At 36.7% G+C, this 20,932-nt stretch overlaps 1 protein-coding gene across 1 annotated transcript in view; it reads left to right on the forward strand.

The window, feature by feature from the left end:
• LOC126253311 (ABC transporter G family member 23-like) overlaps positions 1-20,932 on the forward strand; it is a 591,420-nt gene that overhangs the window by 499,006 nt on the left and 71,482 nt on the right. Inside the window, exons 11-13 of the mRNA XM_049954545.1 lie at positions 3,994-4,100; positions 9,486-9,720; positions 15,493-15,670. Of these exons, the coding sequence (XP_049810502.1) occupies positions 3,994-4,100; positions 9,486-9,720; positions 15,493-15,670 (520 nt within the window). The remainder of the gene's footprint in view (positions 1-3,993; positions 4,101-9,485; positions 9,721-15,492; positions 15,671-20,932) is intronic.

A 20,932-nucleotide genomic window follows, 5' to 3' on the forward strand; every position in this document is an offset into this window, starting at 1 on the left:
GTCATTTCTATGGCTAATTCTACTTCTTTGATTTTCTGTCTTGCACTGTTTGTCATGGTTTTTAGATTTTTAATACCTGGTTTACTGATCCTGTTTTTATCACTTGCATGTCAGCTCTTATTTCATGATGCAACTGTAATTCGTATGCACTTATGATTTCTGTTTATCTACAGGTCTGAGTACTTGTCTAAATTGCTCTACTTACAACACTGGCTTCTCGCCTATTCCATTTCCTGACTGAAGCTAAATTACTCTAACAGTTTTCTGCAGGCATTCTAATTTTTGTGCTGTTGACTAGCAGAGAGAAATCTTAGGTTGAAAACTAATTTTTTGGCCAGAATTTTATATTAGTTTAGAAAAAGTGATCTCTACACTTTGGACAATAAATTATTTGTCTATTGGCATTTATTTAAGTAATATCTATAAGTATTTGTATAGCTCCTACGAAAATTCCCAAAACAGAATGAAATAAAAGTAGAAAGCTTTAAAGCAATAGCAGAAAATGCATATAGAAAGAGCAAAGAAATTACAGCTGACAGAAACATGGTTCTCTTATCCATGAAGTGCAGTAGGAGTATAGGAGGACTAATCAAAGATTTGTCATAAAGTTAACCAAGACATTAGGATAAAAGTCACACAAGGCATGATAACTATCATCTTTCATAATCCTTTATATTTTGAGCACAGATATAAACTATTCTGATTAGTTCCTGTCATACTACTCCAATTATGTTATCATATATTGTACTTAATATGTATTATATTAAGTCTACGGTCATGAAGTACTGAAAGTTTTCATGTAATAAAGAGAAATATTTAGCAGTTATTTATGTTTCATCATAACAAATGACTCAGATAGTAAAACAAAAATCATTAAATACTCTTGTGTCCATGATAACAAGGGAACAAATGATTTAACTGACATTACACCAGTCATGAAGAACAAAGCCTCTGTATGTTCTAAACATTGTACATGAACAACATGTAAAGTGGAAAACTGTCCGCACAAAAAACAAGCACCACTGCTTGACAGCATAAAAATAAGTGCCACTGATTGACAGATCCATCTGTAAGCTTAACACTGCATCCCACCAGTAGGAAGTTCACAGAGTCTAAGTTTGATCATAGGAATAGGACATTTCTTATAGTGTCTATGAACGCCAAGTCCAAACAAGGCATTTGTACCCACTGGTTACTCTTTAAGAATAACAGCCATTATTTCTGCCACAGAAGCTTGAGTTTACACAATGAATGATCTTTTCGAGTTGGGGATAGCTAACCATATTGCGCCGGCCAGGGCCTCCTTAAGTCTTTTTCAAATGCCACATGTTGGTGATTCTCCCCATTCAAACTTACACCCTCTCTTTCACAACTCAATGAGTGCAGAATTCAGGACAAACTTACTGAAGAAATTTACCATCCTCATAAATCTAGATATATCTTTCACATTCCTGGGTGGAGGACATTCTCTGACTGATACAGAAAAACCTGCACTTCTCCAGGAAATATAATATGTCCCAAGATTGACATTTCTGGAAACCCAACTTTCACCTTGCCCAGCTAAACAATTAACTCTGCCTTCCTAAGGCACATGAATGCTTTCTGTAGATGCTGAATATTCTCCTCTCAACTTTTCCTAAAAATCGCTAAATTGTCAAGGTATCATTAACACACAGCAAACAGCACATCTAATAGCTAAGGTAAGACTCCACACCCCTTGTGAGGCCAAAAGCTACCCGATTAATTTCAGAAGGTTTCCAACCAGCAGTGAATCCTATAACGTTCTTTGACCCCTCATCTAAAGGAATCTGATAGTATGCCTGGTTGAGGCCTAAGGTTCTGAATACCTGGGTGTTTGCGAACAACCCAAAAAACGTATGCAAATCCAGCAGTGGTATGAACTGGAGGACTATTCTTATTTAGGTATCTGTAATGTAATACTTTTCTGGATTTATCTAATGGTTTTGACACTAAAGAAATGGAGGCAGGATATGGTGACTTAAATGGCTGAATGATGTGTTGCTCTTAATTTCTTCCATTAATCCTTTTAACTCCTTCATACAGGACGGATTAATGATATGGAGGTAATTTCACTGGCACTGATAAGTCAACTCAGTTTGATACTTAGTCAGGTTGGTAAGCCCCAACTTGTCCATTAGAACATCCTTAAATTCCTCAATAATTTTTTTACCAGTTATCTACAGCTTGGCAGAAAGTGTTCCAACTGAACACCTGTTGCAGAGCAGCTATAGCGAGCTCATAGTGTTGGCAGACTGAGAAATACCTATCCTTATGAAGCTGAATAATGAAACGGCACCATCTCCAGGTAGGAATCAGTCCTATCCTCCCAATTACAATTGACCCAAAGATCAGTTTGGTCGAAAGTCGTTCTGCTACCCCCAACTTAATTTACCATATAAACTGTAATCCTTAGTTTTACATACATGCAAACCCAGCAGCTTGAGTGCAACAAACTCAAATTAATGGTAACATAAGGCCTATAATCTTGATCCAATTTTGGCCATCCATACATTGCCGGGTGGGATGCAGAACCAACTTTAACTTGACAGTAACTGAACCACTTGTATGTAGAACACCACAAACTGTCTCATTGTAAATCTCACATCATGTAAATGTGGTCACAAGTTGCTGCTGCAGAAATGTGGCCCCAATACCACAAGGGAGAGGGAAAGAACTTATACCCCTCTCCCCACACTTTACTCTTGTGACACTGTTATTTACTCACTTTCAAATTTTTTTGTTTCCTTTATGCAATACTGCCTAAAATGTCCTGTAGTGCCACAGAGAAAACTCATTCAGCCTTGGCATTGGTTTCGATCCTAGTGGTGAAAAACTGCCAGTGTTTGGTTAACATGAGGAGGAGAGGTGGTGGTGTACAGTTCTTGATATTTAACCAATATCCTTGATTAAATTACAAACCTCTCTGCAGTGTCTCATGGAGTGAGAGCATGTGACACTCTGATAATGATCCATCAATCAGATGGGAACTGGTGTTTGAGAGAAGTAGGCTATGTACCAGCACCAGCTTTTAACCTCTCCCTTCTTTTCACCCAACAACACGAACCCAACACTACAGTGTACAAGCTATCATCATAATCATCCACACAACACAGCTATATGGTTGACACTTTGTAGCAGGCCTGAGGAAGGTAATGGCAAACTGTCACCACTAAGACCTTGCCAAGACCAGTGATGCCATTCCTAAACAACTGTTTGGATGTCTGCTGTATCTTGATAAAGGTAAAATATGGACACTTCTTTTGTGAAAAAAATCACCATGGGTGACAAGTCTTGGTGTTATTAATATGAACACATGACAAAATGACAAATTGCAAAGATTCACATGAAAGGTCAACACTTTTATGACTAACCACTGTTCCAAGTCAATGTGATTTGCGAGCTGAACATTATTCCAAACAAGGACGTTTTTGACAGTTTTGCATGGTTTTATGAATGTTCTGTGCTTTGTACTCTAGTGGGAGAGACTATGTACAATACCTGAAGCACTAAAATCACCATCTTAATCTTCCTTTATTTTTTAGTAACCCACTTTCAAAACTTTTTGGATTGATAAGGTATGAATGAATAAGATTACCATGATTTAGATGAATCATATTGCAACTTTTGATGAATTAAGTAATATCTGTTTTCATATCTCTGTCCTGTGGCCATAATGAATTTAATGTATTATTAGTATCATACTCATAATTCAAAATTATACACTAACAGTTAAGAGCAAATATGAAAGGGTCCCTTGTAGTTAATGGATGTCTATATCTTTTCAGAAACAAATAATTCATCCAATCTTTTATCATTTATTTCCAGCCTATCAAGAAGATTTATCTTATACAGTATATCTCAAATATTCATGCCTCAAAATTGTGTATTTTTCCTTACGACTGTCAAAATCTTTGTTTCTTGAGTTACCATCTTTCGGTCTCTTACTTACCATCTTATCAACATCTGTTTCAGGAACCAGTCAAGAACAAGGAGCCTCATACTAAGGCATTGCGTTCATCAATGTTGAGAATGAAGGCTCTCATATATAAGAATCTTTTACTTGTTCTTAGAAATCCTGGGTAAGGTGCATACATTACATATATCTGATAAGCTACCATCAGCATGAAAGAATTTTGCAGCTAGCATGTATAGTGCATAAGGATAGAAAATTTTTTGCTGAAACTTCCTGGCAGATTAAAATTTCCAAAAGAGTATTTGAACTGGGACTTTGCCTTTTGCAGACAATGCCCTTACTGGCAGAAGTGTAGCTGTGAGGGTGAGCTCCAAGTAGTGCCAGGGGAGCTCTGTTGGTAAGATCACTGCCTATAAAAGGCAATGTTCTGGGTATGAGTCTAGCCCAGCAAACACTTTTAATCCTTCAGGATGTTGGCAAACACAACACACTAAACTGATTAGTGAGAAATTCATTCTGGAAAGACTTTATTATTATTGTTATTATTGCTGTAAATGTTAATATTATATTCAGTGAAAATATTCAGTTCTTGAAAATATAATTCAATTGGATGGATAAAATTCTACTCACCAAGTGGCATTAGGAGAAGACAAATATAAAAGTTATTACAGTTTGCAAGCTTTTGGAGCCAGTGACTCTCTTTTCTGGCAGAGTTGATGGGGAAGGAAGAAGGTTGAAGGAAAATGACTCATGACGTTTAGGAAAAGGGGTAGAGTTTGAAAAAGTCACTCAGAACCCCAGGTCAAGGGAGACTTATGTGACAAGATGAGAGGGGAAGACTAAATGTTGGGGACTGCACTGGACAATATTTGAAAACCTGAGAGCTTAAAGCAAGAATATGGATAATATGCAGAACATAGATTCAAGTTAATAAGAGCAAAAAGTGAAGGGCATTGTATACAATAGAGTTAGGAGGGAGACAGTGAAAAATAGACAGGTCAGAAAATGAAAGACAATGTTGTAGCACAGCTTTACACCTGTGGAGTTCTGAGATACTGCTGTCTGGGGGAAGAATCAAGATGGCACGTGTGGTGAAACTGGCACTGAGGTCACGAATATCACATTGTAAAGCAAGCTCTACATTAGGATATTCCGTGGTGCCAGTATACACACTCTGCCCATGCCCATTCATCCTAACTGATAACTTGATGGTAGTCTTGTAGATGTAAAAGGGCAAACAGTGTTTACTTAACAGCTGGTATATGACATTTATCATTTCACAGATGGGTCTCCTTTTGATAGTATATGTTTTGCCAGTTACAGGGCTGGAGGGTGCTTGGGGCAAGTCTTGCAGCAGGGCTGGTCACAGTGGTAGGAGCCATAGGGCAGGGAGATGGGTATACACGGAGTGTAGGGTTTGAAAAGGATATTATGGAGATTGGGAGAAAGACAAAAAGCTATTCTAGGTGTGGTGGGCAAAATCTCACACAGAATGGACTTCATTTCAGGACATGGTTTTAGGAAGTCTTGGTCCTGAATGTATTAATCAGCTACTTCAACAAGGCTATGGCTTCCTAAAATCATGCCCTGAAATGAGTTCCACTCTGTCTTAGATTTTGCCCTCTACACCTAGAATAGCTTTTCATTGCCTTCCCAATCTCTGCAATATCCTTGTTAGCCCTACGCTCCTGCACCCATCTCCCTATCCTATGGCTCCCACCCCTGTGTCCATCCACACTGCAAGACTTACCCTATGTGCCCTCCTGTCACTACCTATACCAGTCCTGTAACTGGCAAAACATATACTACCTAAGGGAGAGTCACCTACGAAACAACATGTGTCATACACTAGCTTTTATGTAAACACTGTTTGGGCTTCTCCTTCGGCATGACTGTCATGAAGTCACCAGTTAGGAGTAGTGGGCATAGGCATAGGGTGTATACTGGCAGCACACAAATCCTGTTGCACAGCATTCTCTACAACATGACAGTCGTGACCTCTGTACCCGTTTCGCATAGGCCATCTGAATTCTTCACCCAGACACTTGTTTCTCAGAACACCACAGGTAGGAACTTTCATAACATGCCCTTGGTTCTTGTCACCTACCTGTACAAATTTATGTTAATTTATTTGGTTAAAGCATTTATTCGTGGTAACTATTTCTTTCTTAACTCCCATTTAGTGTTCTACACACACATACACACAAATGCAGTTCACACACACATGACCATAGTCTTTGACAGCTGCAGCCAGACTACGAGCCTGTTTTAACATGTATGATATTTCTTGCATATTACCTTATCTTCCACCTTTAAGCTCTCAGCTTTTCAAATCTCATTCAGTGCAGTCCACAACAACTAGCCTTTCCTTCTCATCCCATCTAGTAAGTCTTCCCTGACATGGTGTGCTGGGTGACTTTTCTGAACTCTACCCCTCTTCCTAAACCTCACCATTCCTTTTCCTTCACCCCTCTTTCTTCCTCTTCAACCCTTCTGGCAAAAGAATGAGTCACTGGCACTGAAAGATTGAAAACTGTAATACCTTTTACATATGTGTTCACCCACCAGTACATAGTGAGTAGATTTTTTACCTATCCAATTACATTATTATTATACTTGTCATTTTTAACAGTACTGCAGCAGTAATATATTGGTAAAAAAGATTTATGCAGTTTCTTACTTCATAAAACAAATTAATTCCATTTTCCTCATTCATAGAAGCAGTTTTACCATTGTAACAGAACTGGCCAGTAATCACTAACAATCTGTACCAAATGAGTAAAATTAAACTCAGAATTTGGAAACATAAAATATGCAGTACCACATGACATGATATTGGGTCCACTCCCATTTCTCATCTACATAAAATGTTTAACTACTTAAGTAACTAAATCAAACAATGGAAAATCTGGATGTACTTCTTAATATGATTAGCTAAATCATTCATTCATTCATTTTGTTCCTGTTCTACAGGATATCCCAGATATGTGGCTAATTTTGAGGAGTTCCAAGTAATGTCATTCAATGACACTACAGAGTGTTGAAGTTACAGGCAGTGGCACCTGCCATTAGGCCACCCCTTTGGCAGCAAATCTGATTTTGTATGCTGTTGGACAGTAGTCAGAATGTCTCAAAATGTTGTTTGTTATATCAGTGATTGTCATAATCACCAGTTGATAAGATGGAGCTAGATACTGCATAGACAGACCTTGTCTCCCATGAATTCAATGTTCTGTTGCCTTGGTGGCACTGGTTCGTCTTATCCTCAATATGTTCCTTAAGACACCCTCTAAAACACCTTGAAGTCTATCACAACATTTCTGGGGCACCCTGTATATGAACATAGTGTTAACTGGAATTGACTTTTCTACTGCTATCAGAAATATCCATTAATGGCTGTATAGTAACTGAAACACTGTATGTTCATTCCTTGGAGATCAGTTGAATAAAAAGCTTAACTCAAGTCAAATTAATCAAGAAATTTATTTTAGCAATTACAAATATCTATCATTGTCCTAACTTGAAAATATCTTCCCTACGTTATTCTGTGCAATTGTACATTCCATTGTCTCATGGATTTATCTTCTGGAACAAAGCAGCAATTTTATGCAAGAGGAACTAAGTGTACAGTGAATAACCACACATTTTGTGGATATCAGTTGAAATATGTATGACTTTGTATACTCATTGCATAGGATGTTAACACTTTAATGGTGGCTCTTTGTACTGAGTGTTCACCTTTATTTCTTCCATTGGTAATAACAAAAAGTCTGTTTAAATGAACTGTGATTTACACTGACACAATTCAAGGCCAACAGTTTTCATGTAAATTTTGCCTCTTTGTCTAAGATTCAAAGTGTGGTTTTTTTATTTCAGTTTGGAAGTTTTTAAGATGTTACAAGCAAGCATAAAGCAACAAATTGAAAATATCTGTAAATTCAAAATAAAATCAAGCACTATTCTTATTATGATTATTTGTGAAAATCTGAGCTTTTAACAATGTGCACCGTAGCCTTCATCAGGGAAATGGTTGATTATTAAAGAGATAATAGAATAACACAAATGTAAATCACGTAGTAGTGGCCAGTGCAACAAGAGATTATACTGGTACCAACAATTAAATGTCACTCACTGTGTCTTTCTTTTCATCACAATGTGTAATATGTGGTCACACTTCTATGCAGTCCCTGGTTTCAAGTGCCTGTTTCCATACAATGCATCATCTGCATCTCCATTAAAGTTGTTAGTATATATTCTAATTTCCACAGTTTCTTTGATGACTGACCATTAGTGGTTGGAAGCATGGTCTAGAATCTGTGTCTGCTCAAACAAGATCTTGTGTTTATTTGTAAGACTGTGTTCATCAGACAGCAGATTTTCCTAGATTTCTGTACATGATGTGCTTCCTAAGTCAAATATAATGCTGGGAAACACTTTGAATTGACTGTCTCACTTCGCCACTTCCACATCCACAGGGAATTTTGTAAACACTTAGGACTGTGATTCTGATACTGCTTTGACAGTTGATGTTGATGAAAGCAATGGTGGATATTGTCAAATTCTTGGTTTTTAATAGAGTATTAACATAACATGTGTGGCAAGAAAAATTTAATACAACAGACTCATCACAAAGGAATTAGTTCTTATAACTTTTATTTTATTAGTTAGCTATTGTAAACATTAAATAGTTTTCTGCATTCAAAGTTTTAATATGCCTACAGACAGTGTTACAAGTAACATTCTTCTCTATAAACAACACCTATTCCTAAATCTTGCTATAGTCATGTAATATTAAGCAGCTTCTTGTTACAACCAAGATTTTTTAGAATTTGTATTTCAAATAGTAAACAGAACTTTAGTGATATCTAAGTATTAATATGGTGAACCAAATTAGTTAAAAACAGTTGCTTCTCTTTATTAATGTACATCTTGATTCATTCCACATGCTTGTAAAATCTACTTCATGATAGGACCTATAGAACACAGTGAATTAATGAAAGAGTACATTCTCATCACCTTATCCAGCATATCCTCAAGGTAAATAATAGAACTGAAAGACATTGTTTGTATGTCTCAGTCTGAATCTGAGAGTAATTTGTTGTTAGATAAATCATATGAGAATAGAGTGCTCATCGTAGATATCACACAAAACATTGAACAAACCTATGCAGTGTAACTCACAGAGCACTAATTTAGGGGAAAGCTAAAACTATTCTGTTTCCAGCAGTTTAATACCAACAGGAGGAAAACAGTGTTCCCCCACCCCCACCCCCACCCCACCCCCACCCCCCCACCCCCCTCTTACATGACCGAGCTGGCTGGAGGTTGCTACTGCAGTTGTGTTTAAATAATGTTATATAAAGAAAAGAATGGTCATACATTTAATTAGTAGAAGTATTCACTGATTAAATCATATTTTAGTATAGTATGATGTAATACCCATCAATAACAAGAGAAGAGACACATGAAGGTAACATGGAGGCTAGAACTGGATTTGAAAACTGGCTTTCATGGTATAAATTCGGAGTTAATTGGATTATCTTCTTTTCAGGTGGGTGCTGTTTATTGTGGTATTTCCAGTCTTGCAGATTTCACTGTTCTTCTTAGCTGTGGGGAGAGATCCAAAAGGTTTAACAGTGGTTGTAGTGAATGAGGAACTTGGTAATTTAACAAGCTGTGAAAAAATGGAACCTTGGACAGCACATATGAATGATGATTATATTTGTGAATTATCTCATATCAGCTGTCTGTTTGTACAGAGAATTGACAACACTCTTGCAACAAAAGTAAGTCCTAAGTTAATCTAAAAATAATTGTTAACTCTGTAGTTATACTGTTGTAATTACTATAGTAACAACAAACAGGTCTAACAATGACAAATAATCCACACCTATTTGACACACATGGGTATGCTGTCTGCTATGGAAAATGGAAAATGTTAATGTTCTCTCTGCATATAAATTTTCACCTTATCTCTGTTGGTTCTACCTGTTTCAAATCAGTCACATGGAGAAAACAAACATTTGTTAAGTAGTAATAAAGCTGATCCTGCTAATTATCATAAGACATTAGTAATCTGATTTTGCAGTAGCATCAATTTTGAAAATTGCCAGTATGATTTGAAAGAATTGCAAACCAACATTATATTTGCCTTATTTCTTATTCAGATACAAGCATAGAATAGATACTTTCTAGTATTCCTGTAAGCCACACTGACCAATGAAATTCGTATAATTTCTTAGCACTCTGAACATTCTGAAAATTATCTAAACAGTGAATATAAAGAACATGTAGAATAATTATCCCACAGATACCAACTTGCAAAGTATTAATTGAAAAATCTATGATATACTGCAGTCAGCTATGTGCCACTATCAAAGGAACCATAAAGACTAGATTACACAATTAAAACATACACAGAGGCATTCAAGCACTCATTATTCCTGCACTTAATATGAGAACAGGGCAGGAAGAAACTCTAACATGCAGCATAATGCTAAGTACCCTCCACTATGCCCATCACGGTAGTTTGCAAGGTATGTACATAGAAATAAGCATAAATTTACATTGCATAAGTTACCATAAAAGCAATTATTAGTTTGGCAGACAATATATGATTCCTTCTCAATACAGACATATGACATTTGATTAACACAAAATTTCTGGTACAAGTGATGTTGTATATTGAAAGTACTGTGGCAAATTGTTGTACATACAGTTGAATCCTTTGGTAGGACATATTCTTCAAGCTTTCACTCCTGTTTATTCTTGGAATGTGAATAGCTTGTCTAATTCTAGTATTATGGTTGTAAACAGAGCTGTATATAGCATATGCTTTAATATGTTTTCTAACAACATGCTGCTTTGGAAATGTAACTAAAAGGAAGAGTCAGGATGGGTTTTTTTTTTGTGTGTGTGTGTGTGTGTGTGTGTGTGTGTGTGTGTGTGTGTGTGTGTGTGTGTGTGTGTGTGTGTGTGTGTGTTTTTACTTATAATCTGAGGATTTGTTCCCAAAACAAAAATGCCGTAGCTTAGCATTAAATGAATGTGTGAAAAATATGATGTTCAGAGGCAGGTATTGCTACATGTTGGGATTAAAATTCTAATATCAAAGCATGCTGACAAAATTCCCACTATCTTGCTGGTATATTCATCCCACTTTAACTGATAATCAATGTCATGCCAAGAAATTTTGTTTTTGGTACACATTCTATTTCTTTGTTCTCTATCGTGTTGTCTCATGTAAGTTTCTGGATAACATAACTTAGGCTGTTTGGAAAACATCATTACTTTCATTAAAATGCATGCTGGCATCAGCATTAATATAAGGAGATGTATCTAAATCCTCTGAATCATTACTTGAATAGAAGAGATATTTTTCTTAAAGTGGACACCCTGTGAACTGAATTAGATGCAGACACAAGAAGGCTTGTGAGAGAAACATGTATTTAAAACCTTCATTGGCACTGTAGTTCATGTACTATCTGAATATAGTTTTTATTTACAAGTTTTGAGCATTTGATTCCTCTTTTATGTGTGAATAGTTGGTTGAAGCAACATCAAAGAAGACTGTACCCATGGAAAGTTCCAAGTGATATTGCTAGACATCAAATAGACTTTGTTATAACCAATAAGAGATTCAGAAACTGTATGAAGCTGGGAAAAGCCTTTCCATGTGCAGATGCTGATGTAGATTATAATTTCTTCATAACAGATATTAGGACAAGATTAAAGCATATTAAGAAAAGGCATCAGATGATGAAATGGGATGTTGAGAAATGGAAAAATGAGAACTTTGAGAAAGAGTACAGTCACTGTGTTGAAAATAAAATTAGAAGGCATATGGGGAAGTGCAGAAGCCACTGAAAAGTGTAATACCATTATACATACAATGTTGGAACGATTTAAGATAGAAATTGGAGAAGCGAACAGAATAAGAATTAAAAAAGAGTGGATAACAAGAAGTTGTTGGATGAAATGGATGAATGCAGCAAAAGAAAAAATGATAATTTGGCAGAAGGCAGTATGTAAAAATGAACAGTGAACTATGAAAGTTAAGGCTACAGAGGATTGGCTATGGAAGCAGTGTGGGGAAAGAGAAGAATTGGAAAAAAGGAAAATTGGAAGAAATGTATAAAACAGTGACATTCTTAACAAGCAGAGAAGTAAGGAAAATACGCAAACAAGGAATGTTTACTAAACATAGGAAGAAGACAGTATGTACAGAAGAGGAGAAGGAAGTGTGGATGGATCATATGGAATACTTACATGGTGCAAAGGCTGAGAGCTTTTGGAAGACAAAGGGGAACAAAATGAAGAAGACCAAGGTCCTAAGATAACGAAATGGGAATTGGAGAAAGCAATTCAGGAGGTCCAGGAAAAGAATACCTTCTGAGGCAATGAAAGTCTTAGGTCCATATTCAATAGCCAGACTGACTGACTGATAGTAAACAGAATTTATGACACAGGAATTTTGCCTCAAGATTTTCTTAAGACCATTCTAATACCTTTACTTAAAAATTGTAATGATGAGAGTAATGCTAAGGAGAATTGAAAATAAAACTGAGGAAAATACTGGGTAAGACCAGTATGGATTCAGAAAGGGTAAAGGAACAAGGGATGCTATAGGTTCCAGAATGGAATTTTCACTCAGCAGCACTGATATGAAACTTCCTGGCAGATTAAAACTGTATGCCAGACTCAGGACCTTTGCCTTAAGCATGCAACTGCTCTACCAACTGAGCTACCCAAGAATGACTCACAACCTATCCCCACGGGTTTACTTCTGCCAGTACCTTATCTCCTACCTTCCAAACTTCATAGAAGTTCCTGTGAAATTTGTGAGACTAGCACTTCTAGAAGAAAGGATATTGCAGAGACATGGCTTAGCCACAGCCTGGGGGATAGTTTCAGAATGAAATTTTCACTGTACACCATAGTATGCACTGATATGAAACTTCGCGTCAAATTAAAATTGTGTACCAAACCAAGACTTGAACTCGGGACCTTTTCCTTGGAAGGTAGGAGATGAGGTACTGGTGGAAGTAAAGCTGTGAGGATGGGTTGTGTGTCATGCTTGGGTAGCTCAGTTAGTGGAGTACTTGTCTCCAGAGGCAAAGATCCTGAGTTCAAGTCTCAGTCCAGCACATTGTTTTAATATGCCAGGAAGTTTCATGCTGTAGGTTGTATGAGGATGATTGGAGAAAGAATGACAGAAATGAACAAGGAGGTGTACATTTGTTTTATCAACTGGGAGAAGACTTTTCATAAGAGTCAACTGGAGTACACTGCTGGTAATTTCAAAAGATGTGGGAATATACTGGAAAAATAAAAGGTTAATAAAGGAAACGTATACAAGACAAAAAAGTGACAGAAGAGCTGAGCATTGGAGGGGTTATAAGGCATGGGTGTTCACTGTCACTGAAGTTCTTGAGTATATGTGGAGAAGAACTTACAGGTAAGATCACAGAGGTTGCAAGAGACACTGTAAATGAAGGAGAAAGTATAAAGACTATACAATGTGCAGTTGATCAAGCTGTGCTTGTGAAATGATAAGAGGAGCTACAGAAGATGTTGAAGAGTATTGCAAGAAGGGGAAAGGAGTATGGAATGAAGATAAACATAGAAAAGGAATAAGTGATGAGAGTAGGGAAGAAGTAACATATTCCTAGATAAAAATAGAACAAGTAAAATCCTTTCTGTGCCTAGAATGTTTAATGGCAGGGAATACAAACTGTACATAAGAAATAAGAAGGAGGCCATCCATCCTCCCACACCATGCATTTGTGTATTGATTCTCCACAGCGTACTTCTCTGCCGAGCACTGCTCCTTCTCCGCGTTCATCTAATTCGACTGGCCAATCTTTTCGGGGCTTCACTCCTCACAGCTCTCGCAGTCGAACTGCCAACCACTCGGTTTCTACCATTGTGTTACCATCTTCGTGTGACAGCTCTTTGTCACGCCGTTCAATCCACGCTGGCTCCTCGTTGCCTTCGGTCACGCTCCCTCGTCTGTCAGCTGATCGCCCGAGGTTGTCTCCTGCGCAGTCCAGTGCACCTGCCACCCCCCTCTTAGCAGATGCTTCCCCCTGCCATGGCTTTCCCACACCTCCCTGCCTCCCCACCATTGCTCGTACAGGTGCCATCCAAGAATTCACAACACATGTGCACCCTGATGACATACATAAATTATCTGTTGTCGTAGATGGCGATACGGTGTGTGTGGTACTCGCGTGTGACAATATTGAGGGAGGAAGTGCAGAATCTCGTGTGGTGCGCCACTTTAAATTGAGCAGAAGTGCTGCATGTGGCAATTTGCGTGCCTTTGTTAGGCCTACTGGCAAGGTGATTCTCTGCCTGCCGGCTGATGAAGTGCTACACCTCCACTCCAGGACGGAACGTCGTCTTCAGCCACCGGCGTCGCTTGCTGACTTCACCGTCGACGTACCGGGTTTCACCCCCCGGTCTCCTACCAGTCAGCCGCTTCCGCCTGACGCGGAAGAACTGTGCGTTACCTTCCTAACTTCTCATCCCCCCCCCCATTCACAGGGACAGACTCTATACTGTGCGGGGGGGGGGGGGGGGGGCTATGTGGCGTAGAGCACCATAAATATCGATATTTGTTCTGTGCGCAAGTGTGCTATCTTTGAGGAGATGGCTTTGGGGCAGGATGTTCCTCCAGACTTGTATCTGTGTAGAAGCTAAGTGTGAATAAATCTGTATATGAGAGAAATCTAGTTGTTTACCTACAACTATACCATATTCCCTCAAATGCTTAAGGTGAAATGGACTGACAGACTTAAGAATCAAGAAATAATGAAGAAAATAGGAGATGAAAGAAGATTGTTGGCAGTAATCAGAAGGGGGAAAAACCTTGGGTGGGACATACAATGCACAAGGATTGTTTACAACAAAGAATTGTGAGGGAAAAGTGGAACGGATGAGGGGAAGAGGTAGTAAGAGAAATGGAATGATGGATGACATTAGAAGAGGACAAAAATACAAACAAATGACGAAGATTCTCAGAACAGGACAAGACAGAGAGCCTACAGTTGAAACCTGTCACAAGACAGATATACCAAAGAAGAAAGAAGATATCAGTCAGAGATGTCTACATTTTACAAACTAATGTATCTATTTTAATTTCATGCAAATAAACATTACTCTCATTACATTGGCTTACAATATTCTAATTCTGTGCCATTTATTTCTCAGAATAAACATCTTTATTCCCCCCCCCCCCCCAAAGTTGTGTGATTTTGGATATCCATTATTTATTTCTTTCTCTTCAGCTGACACTATTGGCACTGCTGTTCTATCAACAGGGTCTGCTGACATTCTTTTCCTTCAGTAACTAATTAAAAGAAATGAAGCACAATGTTTCAAATAATGGCACGTCAAACCCAATGGTTCCTTACTTTTTTCAAACTGGTATTTGTTGTATCATATTATGATTTGTGTAATTTGTACATCGTACTTTGACTATACTGAAAATTTGTATGAATCAAATTGGTTCATTACAAATAATAATTAACTGTTTTTGGTCTTTTGACATACAGAAATATTACCGGGACCTTGACAGTGCTTTGCAGCTAGTGAGAGATGGGTCAGCTATTGCAGTGTTATATTTTTCCCCAACTTTCAGCAAAGACTTGGAAACAAGGCAATATGTGGGAAGATCAGCATCAGATGAGATTCTCAACAGCAGTTCAGTGGCTGTCTACATGGACATGTCTGGTAATTCACATAACATTCAAGATCTTATTCTTGAACCATTCAACTTCTATAGTATATTATAGATGCAAAAAGTATGGTCCTAAATCATAAAGAGTAAAGTAATTCAAGAAAAATGAAGTGATTTTCATTTCCATTCTTGATAATCTGTTTATAACTCACTGCTCTTTTCTTACCTAGAGTCACAGTCTGTTATTTCCTAAACTAGTTTTGTTCCTTAATGACTTCTCTAGTTTTACTGCAATATAATACTACAAAAATATCATCTAAAAGCTTTTATTTAGAGATAATTGTTTACTGTGCTGAATATTCATGACTGGTTGGAACTGTGTGCCACAATAACTCAGATCTAGATTACTCTTTTCCAACAGCAATGTTCTTTCAATTCAGCTATCATGATATTCTAGTTTGGAGTGGTAAGAGATAGATAATAATAATAATAATAATAATAATACACAACAACATAATAATAATACACAACATTTATTACCAGATACCCAGAATTAAAATTTTTAACAGAACAACGTCTAGCTGATCAGATTCGTGTAATAATAAAAAATAACAGGATACCCCAGTCAGAATTAGAAAACATCAAACAACAAGTACAACAAATACTGGAACAAAATAATGTGCAATTAGAAGAAGAAGAAAATACAGTAATGGACTCAAACATCCCAGAGCAAACAAACAAAGAACAACACGCATCAATTAAACAATCAGAGGAAAATGAAATTTTAAGACAGCCACCAGCACAAGCACAAATAGAACACGAAGTGACACACATGTTAGATATAGAAGAAAAATTTCAGTTGACATATATAGAATACAAAGACACAAATACAGACATTAGACCATTCTTGCATAGACCACCAAATAGCCCACAAGTCGAAACAACAATAAAAACTATCAACACAATCATACACAACAAAATAAATGAATACACAACTATGGAAGAGTTACAACTACTGGTTTATGTAGGAGCACTCACTACACTAAATATACACACTAGGCAGATATCAGAACCAACCAACACACAGAAGAAACCCACAAAACCAGCATGGCAACACAGGCTACAGATCAGAATAGAAATACTGAGAAAAGACATCGGACAGTTAACATAATTTATAAGAAATGAAATATCAGACAAAAAACGAAAAAGGTTAGGTAAAATCTCACAACAAGAAGCAATAGAGCAATTAGATGAAAAGAAGCAAAAATTACAAGCTTTGGCGAAACGACTTAGAAGATACAAAAAAAGTGAAAATAGAAGGAAACAAAACCAAACATTCAACACAAACCAAAAGAAATTTTACCAAACAATAGATAACACACACATAAAAATAGACAATCCACCAAACATAAGAGACATGGAACACTTCTGGAGCAGCATATGGTCAAACCCGGTACAACATAACAGGCATGCACGGTGGATACAAGCAGAAACAGATACATACAAGATGATACCACAAATGCCTGAAGTGATAATTTTGCAACATGAAGTCACCCGAGCAATTAATTCTACGCACAATTGGAAAGCCCCTGGAAATGATAAAATAGCAAATTTCTGGCTAAAGAAGTTCACCTCAACACATTCACATCTAACTAAATTATTTAACAGTTACATTGCAGACCCATACATATTCCCTGATACACTTACACATGGAATAACTTACCTGAAACCTAAAGATCAAGCAGACACAGCAAACCCAGCTAAATATCGCCCCATAACATGCCTACCAACAATCTACAAAATATTAACTTCAGTCATTACACAGAAATTAATGACACATACAACACAGAACAAAATTATAAATGAAGAACAAAAAGGCTGCTGCAAAGGAGCACGAGGATGTAAAGAGCAACTGATAATAGATGCAGAGGTGACATATCAAGCTAAAACTAAACAAAGGTCTCTACACTACGCATACATTGATTACCAAAAAGCTTTTGATAGTGTACCCCACTCATGGTTACTACAAATATTGGAAATATACAAAGTAGATCCTAAATTGATACAGTTCCTAAACATAGTAATGAAAAACTGGAAAACCACACTTAATATCCAAACAAATTCAGATAATATCACATCACAGCCAATACAGATTAAGCGTGGAATATACCAAGGAGACTCATTAAGTCCTTTCTGGTTCTGCCTTGCTCTGAACCCACTATCCAACATGCTAAATAATACAAATTATGGATACAATATTGCTGGAACATACCCACACAAAATCACACATTTGCTATACATGGATGATCTAAAACTACTGGCAGCAACAAATCAACAACTCAACCAATTACTAAAGATAACAGAAGTATTCAGCAATGATATAAGTATGGCGTTTGGAACAGACAAATGTAAGAAAAATAGCATAGTCAAGGGAAAACACACTAAACAAGAAGATTACATATTGGATAACCACAGCGACTGCATAGAAGCGATGGAAAAAACGGATGCCTATAAATATCTAGGATACAGACAAAAAATAGGAATAGATAATACAAATATTAAAGAAGAACTAAAAGAAAAATATAGACAAAGACTAACAAAAATACTGAAAACAGAATTGACAGCAAGAAACAAGACCAAAGCTATAAATACTTATGCCATACCAATATTGACCTACTCATTTGGAGTAGTGAAATGGAGTAACACAGACCTAGAAGCACTCAATACACTTACACGATCACAATGCCATAAATATAGAATACATCACATACATTCAGCAACAGAAAGATTCACATTAAGCAGAAAGGAAGGAGGAAGGGGATTTATCGATATAAAAAACCTACATTATGGACAGGTAGACAATTTAAGAAAATTCTTTATAGAACGAGCAGAAACTAGCAAAATACACAAAGCAATCACTCATATAAATACATCGGCTACACCACTACAATTTCATAACCACCTCTACAACCCGTTAGACCACATAACATCAACAGATACGAAGAAAGTAAATTGGAAAAAGAAAACACTTCATGGCAAGCACCCGTATCATCTAACACAGCCACACATCGATCAAGACGCATCCAACACATGGCTAAGAAAAGGCAATATATACAGTGAGACAGAAGGATTCATGATTGCAATACAGGATCAAACAATAAACACCAGGTATTACAGCAAGCATATTATTAAAGATCCCAATACCACAACAGATAAATGCAGACTTTGTAAACAACAAATAGAAACAGTAGATCACATCACAAGCGGATGTACAATACTAGCAAATACAGAATACCCCAGAAGACATGACAATGTCGCAAAAATAATACATCAACAGCTTGCCTTACAACATAAACTTTTAAAACAACAAGTTCCTACATACAAGTATGCACCACAAAATGTACTGGAGGATGATGAATACAAATTATACTGGAACAGAACCATTATAACAGATAAAACAACGCCACATAACAAACCTGACATCATACTCACCAATAAAAAGAAGAAATTAACACAACTAATCGAAATATCCATACCCAATACAACAAATATACAAAAGAAAACAGGAGAAAAAATTGAAAAATACATCCAACTGGCTGAGGAAGTCAAAGACATGTGGCATCAGGATAAAGTTGACATCATACCAATTATACTATCAACTACAGGAGTCATACCACACAATATCCACCAGTACATCAATGCAATAGAGCTACATCCAAACGTATATATACAACTACAGAAATCAGTAATTATTGATACATGTTCAATTACCCGAAAGTTCCTAAATGCAATATAACACATACCATACAGTTAAAAGGAAGTGACGCTTGATCAAGGTCCGCGTCACTTTCCATTCTCAACCAGACTTAACGTCTGAGAAAGTAAAGAAATAATAATAATAATTTTATTTGTCATTCGACTGATTACAGCAATAGACAAAGAGCATATATTTCTACATAAACTACTATATCAATGTAAATTGGTTTACATAAAATAGGTACAAATTAGAATACAGTATTTTCAGCTTCAAAAAATTCATCAGTGGTGTAAAATGAATTGTTCACTAGTAGCTTGTATAATTTAGCTTCAAAAATATTTACAGGCAGTTCTTTAAAGTCAGCACTCAGTCTTTTAAACATCCTTAGTCCAAGAACTAGGTAGGAGTTCTGCAACTTTGATAATCTATGGTATGGCACATCTACAGATGTTCTGTTTCTAGTATTATGGCTATGAATATCACTTCTCAACACAAAATTAGTGATACTGTTTCTAATGTACAATAAAACATGTAGATGAATAAGTTTACTACTGTAAGGCACTGCAATTTAATAAACAGAGGTTTACAATGTTGTTTTATCAGAATCCATTACTATTCTTATTACTTTCTTCTTTAAAAGTAAAATGTCATTTACATGACAGCTATTACCCCACAGTAAGATTCCATAAGAGATTATGCTTTGGAAGAAGGCAAAATATGCTGATCTCACATAGTCATTGCGAACATGTCTTTTTAAATTTCTAATTAGGTAAATAGTTCTTGAAAGCCTAGCCAAGATATTTTTAATGTGTGATTCCCGTGTCAATTTATTGTTAATAGTAACACTAAAAATTTAACATTTTCTAATTCTTGGTAGTTAGGAATCTTTTTGGGGCTAAAATAAAGTGTCTGGGTTTTGTTTTCATTTAGTAAGAAGCCATTAGCTTTGAACCATAATGAGGACTGAGCAAGGGTATTTTCAGTCAGTGTTTTCACTGTATCTAGATCAGAGCTTTTATGTAGAAACGTCGTGTCATCAGCATACAATATTGTGTGAGAATTTATGAATAAGGGCAGGTCATTGATCATTAGTATAAACAGTAAAGGTCCATGCACTGACCCTTGAGGCACTCCGTACCTAACATTAACCAAATTTGATTTCTCCCTACCAATGCACACAACTTGTTGACGGTTCTCTAGAAAAGACCTGAACATAGTCATACTGTTATAATGACAGATGTCAGTTGTCAGTGGGACTAGAAAGTAAACATGATTACTCAGTTGATAAATCACTGCTCCTGATATGTAGTTGTTTGAATGTAAGCCCTAGTCTGACATTCAGTTTCAGCCTATCATGAATACAGAGTTACTGGTAGCGATTTTTTGCTAGTAACACAGAAAATCTTCCACATTTGGAAGGATAATATAAGAAAGGATTGCAGAGAAAAACTTGTTTATTCATAGATATACATTTGATATGCAACAGTTTGTAATGTTTCGAACATGATGCCTCATAAGTGTTGTCCACTGAAAACTGTACACTTTTCAGAATGATTCC

The sequence above is a fragment of the Schistocerca nitens genome, chromosome 4 (genome assembly GCF_023898315.1).
Source record: "Schistocerca nitens isolate TAMUIC-IGC-003100 chromosome 4, iqSchNite1.1, whole genome shotgun sequence".
NCBI lineage: Eukaryota > Metazoa > Arthropoda > Insecta > Orthoptera > Acrididae > Schistocerca > Schistocerca nitens.